Raw genomic sequence first — 17,347 nt, forward strand, 5'->3', positions numbered from 1 at the left:
GGGAGTCTGATCCTTTGAAAAACTTTTAACCACTCCTATTTTCAGGCCAACCTACCCTAATGGAGGGTGGAGAAATACACCTTATAATATCTTGTTTCTTCTATTCTGCAGGCTTAGCCTTCATCCTGGATGCAAAAGTCCTCAAGAAAATGCTCGCAAACCAAATTCAGCTTCATATAAAAGGAATTATGCACCATAACTAAGTGGGATTTATTGTAAGAATGCAAAAACTGATTTAATGTCCAAAAATCCATTAGTATAAAACAATGAATCAAGAGATTAAAAGAAATAACCACACGATCCTCTCAACTAAGGCAGAAAAAACATTTGACAATATCCTACACTCTTTCATGATAAAAACAGTCAACCAGCTAACAATAAAAGGGAACCTCCTCAACCTGACAGAGGACATCTATAAAACATACCAAGCAAAGATTGAAAAAAACCACAAGGAGAAAGAGATAATTCCCACTCCTAACTTTAATACAAGTTTCAAGAGCTAATAGAAGCAGATCACAAAAAACTGATAAAAATGTAGGAGAATTAAATCTTAATTTACCTTATTAAACAAAACCCATGGATCCATTTTTTTTGAAGATTTTATTTTTTATTTGCCAGAGAGAGAGCGAGAGAGAGAGAAAGAGAGAGAGAGAAGCAGGCTCCCTGCCAAGCAAGGAGCCCAATGTGGAACTTGATCCCAGGATCCCGGGATCATGACCTGAGCTGAAGGCAGACGCTTAACCATCTGAGCCACCCACGCGCCTCTCATGGATCAACTAATAATAGAAATGAGAATCCAATTTGAACTGAATGATAGTGAAGATACAATGTAGCACATACACAGGATGTGGCTAAAGGAATATGCAGTCTTAAATTCATGTATCCAAAAAGAGAAGTTTAAAAGTAAGTAATCTAAGCTTCCTCTGTAGAAAGCTGGAAAAATAGAAAAAAAAAAAAAATCAAACCCACCATGATAATGGGTAGATAAACAGCATGAAGATACAGAATACGAAATAAATGATAAATGGTTTTGGAGGAAACAAGGAAGACGAATAGAATAAAAGAGTTATAAGGAAATGGAAGACAGAAAATGGAAGCTTTGCTTCTAAGAAAGTTAATGGTCAGAGATCAAATCGCATAGCATTTTACAGATTAAAAAGCAATTCATGTACATTAGCTGATTAAATTCTAATTATATTCAGTGAAGGAAAGCATGTAACCCCTACTATACAGAGTTAAACAGAGGATCAAAGATGTTAAAGGAGTTTTTCAAGATCTCCTAACCAGTAAGTAAAGCCATAAAATGACCCTATACTAGATTCAAAAGAATTAAGCACAACATATCATAATTGTGCCTCATATAAAGAATGCAAGTCTGTAGAGGAGATAGTAAAACACAGGAATGTGGAACAGATAATCACAGTGGCTTAATCATCGTGGTGGCTCACCTCATGCTCTGGAGAAAGATGTTCCATGTCAGTCCGTAAACATCTGAGACCAGGTAAAAAGTGATTAACCATTAAATCCTCTGAAATGACTTGAGACAAGGCAGTTAAGGGAATTAAAAAAAAAAAAACAAAATGGTATGTCCAATAGAACAACAGAGTAATAATAAAAATGATCCCTAAGGCACGCAGATCACTTAGAGCAAACAGGTTTCCCTCAAGCACGATTCTCATTTGTTGAGTTAGTCACCTACCAAGAGTCAATTGTGTTTATCCCCACGAATCCCTTAATGTCAGTGGTCTTCATTATTGTAAAACTACATAATTTAATTACATGTTATGTAAACACATGCAGTAAGTGTAAAAATTCAATCATGTAATTTAGTTGGATGCTTAAATGAGTATGAAAAGTAAGAAAATTAATGTTTCCATGACAACTAAGTTGAAAGGTTTAAAAGAATTGGTAAAGGCCAATTGCTTAAAATGGTGCTGTTTAATTATGTTTGTGTGAAGCAACTATAAAAGACTAGGAAAAAGATAAAAAACTAAAAAAGGTCTATACCCAGTATAAGAAATGTTTCTGGATCCTCTTTAAAGAAAACTTAAACTGAAAATCACAATTACATTATGGATGTGGTTTATCTAAGAAAGATGATATTTAAGTCTACTAAGCAGACTCACACAAAAGAAAGACCTCAGTCCTACATAAAAAGATTGGTAAAGAAAATATTACGTATTTTAAGTTAAAATAAGTTATATAAACCATTTTCTTGATTTCCTGCTTTAAGCATCCTATTAAACTGGCCTACTATTGGTCCTAATTGAATTGGGTAAGAGAACTTTTACTATAATAACATAAGTTTAGTACTAGTTATATTTCCTGGTCACTTTTGAGTTTTAGTTGATTATCCTGACATTCAAAAGGATCAAGAAAGCAGGTATATTTCTCAAGAAAACAATTCCCTTTGTTTATTCACAGCACATTCTTACCTTATCATAGTTGTTAGCCATTTAAAAATAGTTCTTATTTAATATTATATATACACTATATTAAAGTAAAAAATGCCAGTAAATGAGTTCCCTTATAAAGATGAGTTAATTAGTCTTTTTGGAAAAAAAATTATGAATTTCATTAATTAAAAAAAATTAGTATAATAACTTTTGCCTTAAAAATACAGTTATGACCAGGGTGCCTAGGTGGCTCAGTCAGTTAAGCATCTGCCTTCGACTCAGGTCATGATCCCAGGGTCCTAGGATCAAGCCCCGCATCGGGATCCCTGCTCAGTGGGGAGTTTGCTTCTCCTTCTACCTGTCTCCGAGGTGGTGCTCACTCACTCTCTCTCAATTAAATAAATAAAATCTTAAAAAAAAAATTTACGTCCTAAATAAACTTTAAAAAATACAGTTATGAGTAAACATTATTTGTAAATAAGACTCCTATAATGAGTGGCTTATATTTGTTAAGTACTAAAAATATAGACATCATTTGGTTGAACTAATCCCTACAGTCATAGAGATGGCTGCAACATAATGGCTATGTAGTCTTGTTTTCTAGATATGGGGAAAGTACCACCAAAATGTAACTGTGAGTGATCTTTCAATTAGTAGTTAAGAGTCTGATCGGGCACCTGGGTGACTCAGTTGGTTAGGCTGCTGACTCTTGACTTCGGCTCAGGTCATGATCTCAGGGTTATGAAACCAAGCCCCACATTGGGCTCCCCACTGGGTGTGGAACCTCCTTAAGATTCTCTCTCCTTCTCCCTCTGCACCGCTCCCCTACCTGGCTTGCACTTTCTTTCTCTCAAAAAAAAAAAAAAAAAGAGTCTGATCTAGAGAAGTATGGGCATGGAATAAGAAGCTGAAGATGGCCTTATTTGGAAGTAAAGAGTTACGTCTCCTCCTCTTTCTACTCACTGTTTGTTTATACCTTTTCCCTGTGGAATCACAGGATCTTTCTTAAGGGTTGGAAACTTAGAGGTCATTTTATCCTATTTGATATTAGGAATCACCTCTACCTCATCTGTGAATGGCCATAAAGCCTCTAACTGCTAATAATGACAGGGCATTCATAGTTTCGTAAGACAGATCACTCCATTTTTAAATAGCTAAATTAGAAAGTTTAAAAAAAAAATTTTTTTTTAAAGATTTATCTATTAATTCTAGAGAGAGAAAGTGCAGAGGGACAGAGGGAGAGGGAAAAGGAGAGAAGCAGACTTCCTGCTGAGTGCAGAGCCCGACAGGAGGTTCAATCCCATGACCCTGAGATCATGACCTGAGCCAAAATCAAGAGGTGGACGCCTAACCAACTGAGCCACCCAGGCGCCCCCAGAAAGTTTTTCTTATAAAATCAGACTTTCTGTAACCTTCTTGTTAGTGTTAGCTCTACACCTGAGTTACACAGTGTGCCTAAACTTTCTTCTATGTAATAACCTTTAAAATAATTTTTGAATTACTTTTTCATCCCCAAGCTAGCTCTTTTCCAGGTTAAACATTTCTAAATTCCTTCAAATTTTTTTAAAACAGATTTTTTGACTTATCACTGTACTTAATGTTAAACACTACAGTTTTTCCATGTCCTTATTAAAATATGATATCAGTGCTGAAAGGAATACTCTTGTGTTCTATCAGCTCAGAATGCAATGGAACCTCAGAACAGATTCAGATCACAGAACAATGTGATTTTATTGTGGCCATACCACTCCGTTGACACAAGTACAAGTTATGACTCATGTAGAACTAATACTTTTAGTACTTGAAGTGGGTCTGTTGTTAAGATGTTCTTCCCCTTACCGTATTGGTGTAAAGACTTTATTATATTTACTCTATATTGTGTGCATACCTAAACACACAATAATACTCTTTCTATACAGATTCTATGCACTTAGAAATCACTGACTTGCCTACTTGGAATATTTGGTTTTATACAGCTACAATTTTTGATCTTTTGACTTTCCAGTTTCCCTTGAGGCATACTCTTTTAGAAACTCTCTGCTATATAAGGTTATACATAACTTTTGGCTTAAGTTTCTAAACATCTATTTTCACGAAGTCTAGGGAAGGTATAAACATAGCAATATTTTCTTGCTTTGGAATACAAACTTTGACATGCCATTATTATTTTCTTGAAAGGGTCTTGTTACTTCTCCATTACTAAAGAGTTCTTCCTTGCCAATTCAGAATATCACTTCCTCTTTTTGCTTCCTCTATCTTCCCTAAGTAGAAAATGCCAACAAGATAAATCAAGAATAGTAGTAAGTTCTCCTTTTAGTGGAAATAAACTTATAGAAGATATACGGATAGTTGAAATACAAAATTACCAAAATATGGTGTCTCTGCCACTTTATAATCTGTATTGTAAAAAACATGGCTTACATCATCCACATGAATAGGTGCTCTATAGTAGATTCCTAAAAATGAAATGCTCTCAACTACTCATCCAACTTCAGGTTTTAACATTTCCAAAGGACAAATAGCTCCTTAACAGCTCTATGTTTCTACTTTCCCTATTTGATTTATTCAAAACAAAACCTCCCACTGGAATGTTCCAGTTAAGAATCCAGTGACAGTGAACTGGTATATACTAAAATACCAATCAGTGGTATTTTGGAACATATTTACCTTATTTAAAATTACTTGTTCACTTGACTTATTACTTCAAACTGGTATATAATAATATGGAACCATAAATATTAATCCTGAAACTTCTTTTGTCCTCTGTTTTCTCCTAGGAACCTCTCTCTACTGTCATTTTTTTCTGTTATAATCAGAATTCTCTGATTATGTTGTCTAGCATGTACTTTTATAGTTCTGTTTGCGTATTCAGCCTTTCACTCCTTTTTCAATCTCTTATTTCCTTTCTTGACCTCGCCTGCCTTTTAGTGGGAGAGCAAAGAAGCTACAGCTCACTCTGCCCATCTTTATCTTTGCTTCCTTCTTAGTTTTATTTTACTAGGCCTAGGATAGTAAAGAGAACATGTAACAGGACAGCTGAAGTTCTTTGTTCTAGTCACAGTTTTGCTTTTAACTATAAAAAAACAGAAGTCACTAATGTCTTTAAGCTTCAGTCTAATCATTTATAAAATGTACTGGTTGACATGGGTTAGATGAATTTTGAGTTTTCCTTCAGTTCTACCATCACTGGAGATAATCAGCCATGTTGGCACTACACTTCCTCAATGAGTGGTATCTCTCCATAGCTTTCCACGGGATACGGATGGTTAAACATTCACGGAAAAACCTAAATTCCAGAACACATACAAGGCTTCCTTTTGATTAACAGAAGCTTCTGCTATAACTCATTTCTTGCTCAGTTACATAGCCAATTAACATAGATAAAACTTTAGTCAGTGTTTCAAAATTATAGAACATATAAGCACAGAGGACTTAAAACCATCTTTTAAAATTACGAGATGACTAGAATAAGCAGTGGGGCAAGTCAAACCAAATTTTAATTTTCTATAACCTTTATGTAAGTAAGCTGAAGAAAAAAACACTACCTTCCAAACTTTAACAACTGAGGTTCACTGTATGATTAGTTATATAAATATAGATACACATTAATAAAGCAAGGATACAACAACAGGAAAGTGCACTGTAGGCTTCAAAAAGATGGGTAGCAATATCCAGTCTTTTAGAATCCACAATTTGTAAATTGTTCACCAAGGCTAACTTATGCAAGTGTGGTATAACAACTGAAAAAAGAAGAAGAAATTGTTAGATTTTTATCTAAAACATTGTATACACTCATACATTAAACAAATTTTTTATTTTAAAATTTCATTTTAATTCTAGATGATTTCAAATCCTTTACTTGCTTTTTCTTACTAGAGAGGAAAGCATGTTTTTCAGAATAAAAACATTTGGAAGGAACAGAACATAGCACTGTCACTATAACCTAATTACGAGGATGTCTACAGGTCATTTGGCCACACTGAAATTAAATTTCCCAATTTGAAAGATGAAAACCAAATAAACAAATGTAAACAATCTACCTCTTGTGTTATTATTATCTTTACAAATTAGTTTCTTTATAAAAATCAGGTATTACCACTGCTATTAAACAAAGGACAAATATAGTATACTTATTCTTTTTCAATATCAAATTATTTCACTCCATAAAACAATTCTTAGCTTTAGTTTCTCAAATTCTTAGCAAGACCAATGTCAAATAGCACTGATGGTTTAGTTCAAGTCACTCAAAGGGCTCAATAATCTTCTGTCTCAATAAATAATATAAAATTTCAAAAATATAGACAACCTACTGCTCAAATAAAAGTGATGGCCCAAGAAACAGTATCCAATTCAGTAGCAATGAGCATCTCTACGGCCTAAGACTGTGTTTCCTAAAATACCAGTTCCTAGTAAAACCAGGGTTCCTTGGAGAAATGGTTCCAGGATCAGTGACTATTAAAGTATTGCTCACAGGGTCCCTTTCTAATCTCTGCTTGGTTGGGGAACCCAAAACACCACTCATAAGCACATACTTCTGATCAACTGTAGTGACTTCTTTCATGTTTGCATTGAGTTTATGTATGTGAAAGCCACAATCTCCTCCTATAAAAACCTCCTGCTTCCTAATTAACACACTATAATTACAACTTTTACACTTACGTTAGTAAATGGCAAAAAAAAAAAAAAAAGGAAAATTAGAATAACAATGGCCATTTTTAGGGTATTTTGACTTGTCAAAATTAATAACAACATACTTAAGAGAAGCTCTAGAAAAAAATGGGAGGGGCGCCTGGGTGGCTCAGTCGTTAAGCGTCTGCCTTCGGCTCAGATCATGATCCCAGGGTCCTGGGATCGAGCCCCACATCGGGCTTCCTGCTCTGTGGGAAGCCTGCTTCTCCCTCTCCCACTCCCCCTGCTTGTGTTCCCTCTCTCGCTGTGTCTCTCTCTGTCAAATAAATAAATAAAATATTTTTTTTTAAAAAATGGGGAGACAAAAACTCCAAACATTCATTGATTTCCCACTGAATTCACTGAAACTCCAGTTCACTAACTGGCATGCTGAGGCCTCAACAAAATGGTCTCTCTAGAGAATCTTTGAGATTCACTTCTACCCAAACCTTTAGAAAGTTCCTCGAACTTCTTTTTCTATTGACACATGGCCTCTTTATTCCTTCTGCTCCTTTTCTGACCTCCTAAACAAGTAATCCTTTCCTTAATGTTTTTCTCAGAAACTCCGTAACCATACTGCACAATAGCCTCTTAACTAGAAAACAAATCTACGGAAGTTCAACTCTAGAGCCAATTAAAGGCTATAATTAAAGATCCTCCTAAATCTCAAAAGAGACAAAAATTTACTACAGAATTCAACATTTCATTCCATACATATTATCCTAGCTACCACAACTGTAGCAATTAATTTACTTAATTGATAACTCCTCAGATGGAAATGAATGGTTAAAAGATCTCCTAACGAAGATATGCGTAATTCTACAACTCACCTTCAGTGGGCAAGGAAAATAGGAAATGCACAACATAAGGCCATTGCAGAAGCCTTTCTCTTAAGGGCAGATTGGACAGAGTCTACACTACAAACAAAATAAATCAATAGGAGACTTTATAAAAATTGATTTCAATAAACTTTCAAAAAATATTTGGGTAGGGGCGCCTGGGTGGCTCAGTCATTAAGCGTCTGCCTTCGGCTCAGGTCGTGATCTCAGGGTCCTGGGATCGAGCCCCACATCGGGCTCCCTGTGCACTGGGAAGCCTGCTTCTCCCTCTACCACTCCCCCTGCTTGTGTTCCCTCTCTCCCTGTCTCGCTCTGTCAAATAAATAAAGTATATTTTTTAAATACTTTGTATGCATTTATTTATTTATTTTTATTATTATGTTATAAAAAAAATATTTGGGGTAGATCCAACAGCCAAAGTAAAGGGAATCTTATCCTCTTTTTTTGTAAATGGGCTCAGAACTGAAATAAAGAACTTCTAAAAAAAAAACTAATCTGAAATGTAAAATTGCTATGTTAGAAAATCTCCAGCATATGACTGAGCATTTTCAGAGGGCTTTATAAAGTAAAAAAGCTGAAAACAAACAACAACAAAAGGCTGAATTGTGTTCCGGATAAAACCAATGGCCTCTGAAAAAAATCAAGACCAAAAGGTCCTGTGATAATGAAGAGCTGGGAAAGAAAAAAGTCCACTGGATGAATCAATGTCCTCTATTCTCTAAGAAATAGAATGACAAATATCCAAAATGCCACTCTGAGGAAGATATTACAACTCAACAATACTCTGTCCTTCTTCTAAACTCCTAAAAGCAATTGTCTATAAATAAAGATGGATAACAGTATGGAATCCTTGTCAATATGGGTTCTACTCTACCATTAGCCTTATTAACATAGTACCTTAAAGTCTTCAGGGTAAAGTCTTAAAGTAAAAAGAAAGCCAATTGACTGGACAGTAAGTACAAAAGAAAAAAAAAGTTGTTTTTTTTTTTTTTGTTTGGGGGGGGGGGGGGGGGGGAGTCTGGTCGTACCAGAACGTGAAAGAAGATTGTATAAAACTTAACTGTGGGTATACATGAAATTGTAGAAGGCCACAGGGATAACAAATGGTTTATTACACCTATTCAAGCAGTGGAAACGTCTATCGTCAATCTTTTCCCAAGCCAACCTTTATTATTTTGGGACCGTTATGAAAAGAAAATGTCTTCCTTCTCTGCGATGCATAAATCTTTCTTTTGAATGCACAAAAAAGGTTAGATCATGTTCTAGAGAGTTACTAACTCGACAACATGGCACACACCAAAGACTCATTGCCTACTTAGCCAATTCCTTGATCCAAGAGCTAAGACTTAGTCTCTCCACTTCAGAACAATGACACCCTCAATAAAGCTAGTCAAAGTACCTTCAGAGTTTTTACTAGAATCACCTACAAATCTGATGTTACAGTATATGGAACTATCCCTATTGCTAGCTAAAATACCAAACCTTTTCCTGTTAACTAATCGTGAAATATTGCTATTTTCTCATGTTACCAACATTACCCATTAAAAAATAATTTCGTGATTGTCTTTCTGTAGCTCATTAAGTGTTATGCCCTCGAAAGACCTTTTGGACAATGCTGTCCAATTCCTAACAATATTTTTTGTTGATGACACTTACATTAAAAGTATCAGGCCAGATATGCAACAACTAGACCATGGGAGAATCAAATTTTGTTCTAGAAACCAAAATGACTTTTAAGAAGCCAAACTTGTGGTCCTCTCTAGGGCATGTCAAATTGCTAAAAATTAAAGGACTAAAGTATAGCAATGATAACTAACACATGCTTTTGGAGTAATAATTACTGGACACTTCGATGCCACTAAAAGAAATCGCCGTCATAAAGGCTGAGGCCCACAGTAAAAGAGGTATTATAGAAACTAGAGAAAATGCTTTAGCAGATAATTATGCAAATCATTTAGCAGATGAACAAACTGTGCATTAAAACAAAATCACTGATCATAGCTGAATGCCATGGTAACTGGAAGAAAAGCATATTTTTCATAAGAACACATCTAGAAACACATAAAAATTTCCTTAAAAATGAGAATTACATGGTAAGCTTTAAATAGAACATAGCATAGTATTTTGAAATTTAGTTATTAAAAAATGTTTTATGAATAACTTGAAATTGTTTATGAGTTACTTTTCATATGTGCTACAGCAGTCAGTATATAGTATAGAAACTATCCAGTAACGGTATTACTGATCAATTCACAACAGTCCACTTGGTTCACTTTTAGCTTTCAGTAAATGAAAGATAAAGTGTAGAAGGGCTTTAACATAGGACAAATCCTGAGAGAAGCTTCTGGCTTTGATTTACATTACAATTCAGGAAAAAAAGGTAGAAAATGTAACTTACACTCATCTCGGAACCTTGGTTCTGCATTAGGCCCAACTCTACCAAATGTTTTTATGATCTCTGTATGCAAAGAATACTGGTCTTGGTACTGAGGGTCTTCCAGAAAAGAAGCCAACTGCATTTTCACCCTTTCCAGCAACTTAAAATTGGATATTGCACAGTTATTTCACAGAATATTAAAAATTGAGTAAAGTTGTTAAAGAGAATGTTACACATTAAACATGGCTTGCAGCATGGGTTCAAATGGTTTATATCAACATGACAGTAAAAATTTGCAATTAAACAAGTACTTATTTAGTCTTTTGGTTCAGAAAGGTTTTACATTTTTGTTTATGCTTATTAATTCTTCTTTTTTTATTTTTTGAAAATACAAATATTCCCTAACAAATTGTAAAAACAAAACCCCCCACAGTATTTAGAGAAAAACAGATAAATTCATAATGATTTTGTATCTACATTTTAATTTTTAAAACCAATCACAGTGTAAGTTACCCAATTATTCACCTTCTGAAAGCAATGAGTCATTAATGACTTACATCTTACTCACATTTCCCTAAAAGACATTTTTATTTTAGGATTTAAGAACATGTTGAAATTCTGCCAAGACTGCAAGCTTTGCAGAATGATACTTTTTAATGTTGCTTCACCAGTGAAATATATAAGGAAAAAACGTAAAACTTTCCCCCCTGCGATAACTAAGTTGTTTAATTTGTTATTAAAAAATCTTTATGACAAAGGAACTTCATAAAATACTGTTTCCTTTTTTGGGGAGTAAAATGTCTGTTTCCATTTAAGTGGCTATGTAATACAGCCACAAATGATTTATTTTCTAATCTATAGGGTTTTTCATTTGTATAAAACATGTCCAATTTGATAATAAAGAATGAAATTTTGATACTAATTTTAAGAAGTGTCTTATAGTTAATGTTGCAGACAGAACCTAACAAACTTGAAATTAAATCACAAGTTTCTAAATCAAAATACACTGTTAGGAAGAAAGACCGTGATAATCTCCTCAAGCAGGCCTAACAGAGGGTTGTCACAGTCATATGCACTGCAGTGACATGGTACCAGCCCACTAGACTTGCACCTTGGTATCAATGACACAGTTATGAGAACAGAGGTGCCCTCTAGCCTCCATTTGCTAAACTGAAATAGGTTTGTGTTCCTAAAGTTATCTAGCAAAATCGTCTTCAAATCTGTGCAAAATGGCAATCAGGAATTTATGTAGACTATCTAGAAGTCTACTGGGTAACAGAAGGCTTTGGAACTAGATCTGGTTTGAAGGTTACTCCAAACTGCAGTACTCAGCTAGGCTTAAAATGGAACATCTAAGAGTTGGCTTATATTTAATTTTCTAATTGAGAAGGAAGATAGAGATTTCCTTAGGATATGAAAATATATTTTGGGTAAGGCTCTCATGTTTTCAAATAGTGAGATAGTCCTCTGGCCCATAACCAACTAAGAGATAAAATGCTCCCTGCCCCTTACCCCCGGGTGCATGTATGTAATGTATCATCACCTCAACAGTACATAGATATTAAATTTCAATAATTTCCTACCTCTCTCTGAATAACTGTTTCCATAATAGTGCCAAAGGCCGGAATTGTGGCAATTCTGACAGAGCTGTTAGAATTAAAAAAGAAAGAAACTGAAACTTTCTTTGAGATGAAAAACTGATTATTAAAATGTATATCAAAGTAAGTACAAGGTAAATATACTGTATTAGTCTCTAGCAATGACAAATTAAATTAAAAAAAAGCAGACCAAGAAGAATGCTCAAAAAGACAGACAGGATAACTTAAGGTCGCAGTCTGTGGAACTCACAATTCAGGATCACTGGACAAGGTAACAAGGGCCGGAGCAACCCGCTTGTCAACTAACGCTTCACTCATGCCTCGAAGAGTCAGCTGTAAACCAGTCAACATGCAATAAAAAATGGTTTGGTAAACTGGAATGAGAACTGGGTTAGCTGTGACTGAGGATGGGCAGGCAGACTCATTGGTCTTTCTTGGTTTAGTCACCCACACGAGACATTAAAATGTTAAGCCTTTGGTTCATGCCACTATACTTACTGGTAACAACATGTTAGTGAGATTAGCAGAGCATCCTTTCTTGGCTTGGAAGAAATAGTCCATCAGCATATTCTAAGTTTTGGAAATGTTTATTGAGAATGATATTAATGTATTCTTTTCATATATGGCCTCCAAATGTGACGGTTGACATTAAAAAAAAAAGATACATGAACAGTATAATAAAGTTTAAAATCAAGTGAACATAATCCAATATGATCATTTTAAAGAGATAAATATATTCTTTAATGGATTTAAAAGCTGATGGCTATTTCTTGACAGGCACATTTTGAAAGGGATGCTGAATGTAAAAGGCAGGGATGACACTTACATTTCAGGGTCACTGGAGAGAGTAATGAGAGCAGGAACAACCCTCTGAGCTACCAGAGTTTCATTCACCCCCTTCACCAACAGCTGATTGGTCAGCGCAGGGGGTATTCACAGGTGATGCATGGAAAGAGCAAACACAGTGCCACGGGAAGAAGAAAGGAACAACCAAGAGAAAGAGAGAAAACACAAATGCAAAACCAAAATTAGAAGCTAAGCAAATATTGCTACTAGAGTGCTTTATAAAGGCAGAGAATGCTTAGGAGGAAAATAAAGCTTAAATAGCCTAGCAGTCCGCGAAAACAGATTGTCACCAATTCAATGACAGTTTGTACTTTTGGTCAGTCTCTATGCAATTTTTGTGTTCAATTAAATGCAATTTAAAAGAAAGCTTTTCTTTCTCTCTTTTTTTTAATACTAAAAAAAAGATATATACTGGGTTCTACGGTTAAAATTGTTGAAGTAAAGACCAACAAGTTACAAACTGGACTGTTTTTAAACCAAACTCAAATGGCTAGCAGACACCACTAAACTGCTTCTGATTGTTCTATGGCAAGTCAACTTAAAGATCCAGGACAATTCCAAACCTTTTATATCACATAGCTTTCTCTTTTGAGGTACAGAGACATAATGCAGCCTAAGTAGAAAGTATTACGTGTGGGAATTAGATCTGGGTTCAGACTCTACCTCTCCATTTATTAGCTATGTGGCCTTAGATATATTACATAATCTCTTGAAACTCAGTTTTCTCATCTGAATGTGGTGATATTGTTATCTATCTTAAAGGATCATTGTGCTACTAACTACACATAATATACCTAAATATTGTGTCTGACAAAGATTAGGCATTCAAGAAATGTGAGTTTAATTATTATGAGTACTCCATGATATAAGATTTATGATATATTTGAATAAAGAAATTATTAATTAAAAAATTGTTTTGGCTGGTCCAAGTAGTTAACATTTATAGTTTGTTACTTTACATTTCTCTAAAAGCTCAAATGAATAAGAAAATAAATACGATAAGCACAATCAGACCTATTTCTATAATCTAATGATAAAATAATCCATTTAGCCACCAACCCTAAATCTAGAAAAAGAGGACAATATTCAGCAGTATACATTTTGTTTTTAAAAGGGTGACATCCTAATCCTACATTCTCAATTTCAGAATTTAAAAACAAATGAATCCTAAATGCTAATCAATCTGTTCACCTTGTAATGGATCTAGGCCTCAAGGAAGATGGAAGATGCCATGGAATTTTTAGTAACAAAAACCTAATACTGTGTACATGTTAACACATTCCTCCTACACACCATATCAGAAACAGCAGAACTCACTTTATGTGGGATTCTTAATTTTACAATAATCTATTACTATTTAACAACTGATTGACTTTTAAAATCGACTTCGATATTCTGAAATAATTTTTATAAAAATACATGGATAATTAGGCTGGAATAAAATGACAAAAGCACTTTTGCTACTACCTTAAATATTATAGATGTCAAGTGGAAAGAAATAGGGGAAAGAAGTTCAAACACTATTAAATAAACCTTTCTTCTCTACACCACTTTATAAGTAAGATAGCTTAGATTTGAATCAGTAAAGTGTATCTTAAAGTGTCTGCTATCTTGTGCCAGGCAAAAAGCATTTAAAAAAGGGGGGGGAGTAACCTAGGGGACAAGTTAATTTTTCACTGCTCTGCAGTTTTATGTATAATTTCTTTATTAAGATAGAAAATAAAAAAGCAAAATTTAAGAGCTATCAATCAGTATACATTTTACATACAATGTATTGTTTGATCTTTTTTTTTTTTAGATTTTGGGGGAGCGGCAGAGGAGAGGGAGAAGCAGGCTCCCCGCTGAGCAGGGAGCCTGACGTGGGGCTTGATCCCATGACCCCGGGATCATGACCTGAGCCGAAGGCAGATGCTTAACCCACTGAGCCACCCAGGTACCCCTCATTTGACCGTTAAACCTGGTGAGCTAAGTACAATTACTATCAATGTTTTAACAGATGAAGAAATGGAGGCTTAGGGAAGAAGTTAAGTAACTTGTCCAGGGTTTTAGAGGCAATAGGCAGTGTTAGAAAACGGACTCAGCCACATCTGTCTCACAAGCCCCAGTGGTCTTTGAGCTGGCTACTTTTACATGTTTAGCTTCCTTATTACTGATATGAGGAATCATGACATGAAGTTCTTTTCTGCATCTCTTGGGAAATCCATTATGTCACATGATAAAGTTTCCTTAAAAATCAATTTCAATAACAATTTGTTACCTCAAAAAGTAACATATTGTCTCTTATTTAACAATGAAAATAATATGACTGATTGGGTTCCCCTTTTTGTCCTGCTATCTGAAAACTTAGAGCTACATTTAGCATCCAATTTCATTAAGTATTGCCTATTATGTTCCTGGTATATCTATTTCTTGCTTTCTTCTCAACAGTTTCTGGTCTCACATTAAAATTTTTCTTTTATTATAAATGTCCTGCTTTTTATGTTTTTATTTTGAATTAATTCGCTTGGCGGGGGGAAGCAGGCACAACTGTAAATTATAAGGTATTAGTATAAAAAAACCTAATGCAACATTCTTTCAGTACGGTTTTGTTCAAAATAAGGTTCACTGACAAAAAAAAGTAACCATTTTTTTTAAAGATTTGTTTATTTATTTTAGAAAGAGAGAGCAAACAGGGGGGAAGGGTAGAAGGAGAGCAAGAAAGAGAATCCTCAAGCAGACTCCCTGCTGAGGGTGGAGCCCAATGTGGGGCTCGATCCCAGGACTCTGAGATCATGACCTGAGCTGGAATCAACCAACTGAGCCACCCAGGCTTCCCCAAAAAAGTAACTTTAATTTCTTCTACTGATGACTTTTACTGGCATGATCACTGAAAATTTTTTATCATAAATGAGTTTGAAAAAATATTGAAATGAATCTCTCAAATTCGACTCAGAAGTTCATAAGCAACCTGAAAGAACACTGAAAACTGCTGGAGCATAGGTATAGTTTCCAACCCAGCACTGACTGTAAACATACAAACCAAAACCAGACAAAAGCCACCTATAAGAAATAAGACAGAAAGAACCCAAAAACAAGTAAAAAGAGAGGATGCTCCATTTTATTTACTTAAAACTATTTCCATTTATATGGCATGTTTTACCAGTGCATACATAATTTGAAAAACAAATGGTTTAAGAGAAAGAAGTAGCTTTTAGGGTCTTAGAATAAAATCCTATGAGAATAGTGTATTAAAGACAGTTCTTTATATAAAAGGATGCTTTTTTCTTTCATGGGTGACTTTTTTTTCAGCATATTGAATAATCAAACATTATTTATACTCACAAGGAACTTTTCAGAACAAACTGAATTTTTTAATTTGGCATTCAACTTGACAAAGAACACTTGATTACAGTTTTTTGGATCAAATATGTATAATAATGGAGGGAGTAACATGGACAGAGGATGTTCAACCTCCTGGTAAGACTGGAATTTTCTTTAGATTTCACAAATCCATTTTACATATTTAAAAGTTTTAGAAGATACATATTTTAAACATACCAGTGCTCTATTCTTCAAATGACAATGTATCTTAAATTGTGGAAAAATTCTGAAACTCAGGAAAAATTATCTAAAGCACTGAATTAACCAATTCTCTTTACAGAAATAAATGCTTTAAGATTTTTTTTTTAAAGATTTTATTTATTTATTTGAGAGAGAGAATGAGAGAGAGAGAACACATGAGAGGGGATAGGGTCAGAGGACGAAGCAGACTCCCCGCCGAGCAGGGAGCCCGATGCGGGACTCGATCCCGGGACTCCAGGATCATGACCTGAGCCGAAGGCAGTCGCTTAACCAACTGAGCCACCCAGGCGCCCAATGCTTTAAGATGTTTTAAGAATCACCTGCATATTAGGGATACTTTTAGCTTGGATAAATATATGTTCCCTAAACTGTATGTTACTTCATGAAATAGCATGATTAGGAAAAAAAAAAAGAACAGTAATGGTAATGATAGTTAACATTTATTTAGTTCTTATTATGTGCCATACACTGTTTTAAGGGCTTTACAGTATTAATTCATTTCATATTAACAAAAATCCTTTGAGGTGGATTCTTATTATTATCATCTTCTTTGTGTAGATGAGGAAACTAAGGCACAGAGAAGTTTGAACTTGCCACTAAGTGGCAGAGACAGACACTGAACCCAGGCAGTCAGGCTCTATGGCAAGACTCAACAGCGATAAGAAACACTCTAAATCAATTTTAGTCTCCAGATACAAGTTCTGGAGACATAAATCAATCAATAAACAAATGAATGGATGAATAAATAAATAAAGTAGGTTATGGCAGCATTTCCTTTATGATGGATATTTCAATTTTCAAAAGATAGGCATTTCAATTTTCATACTTAAGTTGGGTAGGTGGCAATTTAAGAACATCTAGTTAAATAGTCTCTTCTCTCTTAAAAAGTCTACGGGCAGTTAATGTATAGGGATATTATTCTAGATATGACATGTGAGAAAATAACCAAGTGGAAGTAATCAGTAAAGTAAATATTTTCATATTTGCAATAATTGATTTTTTAATGTTATTCATGAATTCCACTAGAATTTACAACTTTAAATATATCTTATATTGTTTTTG

General features: G+C 34.6%; 1 protein-coding gene across 6 annotated transcripts in view; it reads right to left on the bottom strand.

Annotated features, from left to right (window-relative positions):
• The window catches only part of RELCH (RAB11 binding and LisH domain, coiled-coil and HEAT repeat containing), a 112,282-nt gene that overhangs the window by 13,256 nt on the left and 81,679 nt on the right, over positions 1–17,347 (bottom strand). For 4 of the 6 annotated variants that reach the window (XM_034996072.1, XM_034996070.1, XM_034996071.1 and 1 more), the window contains 5 exons: positions 12,705–12,787; positions 11,864–11,927; positions 10,302–10,440; positions 6,020–6,136; positions 1,449–1,537 (listed from right to left, as the gene is read on the bottom strand). In XM_034996072.1, coding sequence (XP_034851963.1) covers positions 1,449–1,537; positions 6,020–6,136; positions 10,302–10,440; positions 11,864–11,927; positions 12,705–12,787 — 492 coding nt within the window. Of the gene's footprint in view, positions 1–1,448; positions 1,538–6,019; positions 6,137–10,301; positions 10,441–11,863; positions 11,928–12,128; positions 12,212–12,704; positions 12,788–17,347 lie in introns of those variants that run through there. The other 2 variants (XM_034996073.1, XM_034996074.1) reach the window with 2 other exon arrangements.

This window comes from Mirounga leonina, unplaced genomic scaffold (assembly GCF_011800145.1).
Source record: "Mirounga leonina isolate KUSES-001 unplaced genomic scaffold, KU_Mleo_1.0 Mir_93, whole genome shotgun sequence".
Classification (NCBI taxonomy): domain Eukaryota; kingdom Metazoa; phylum Chordata; class Mammalia; order Carnivora; family Phocidae; genus Mirounga; species Mirounga leonina.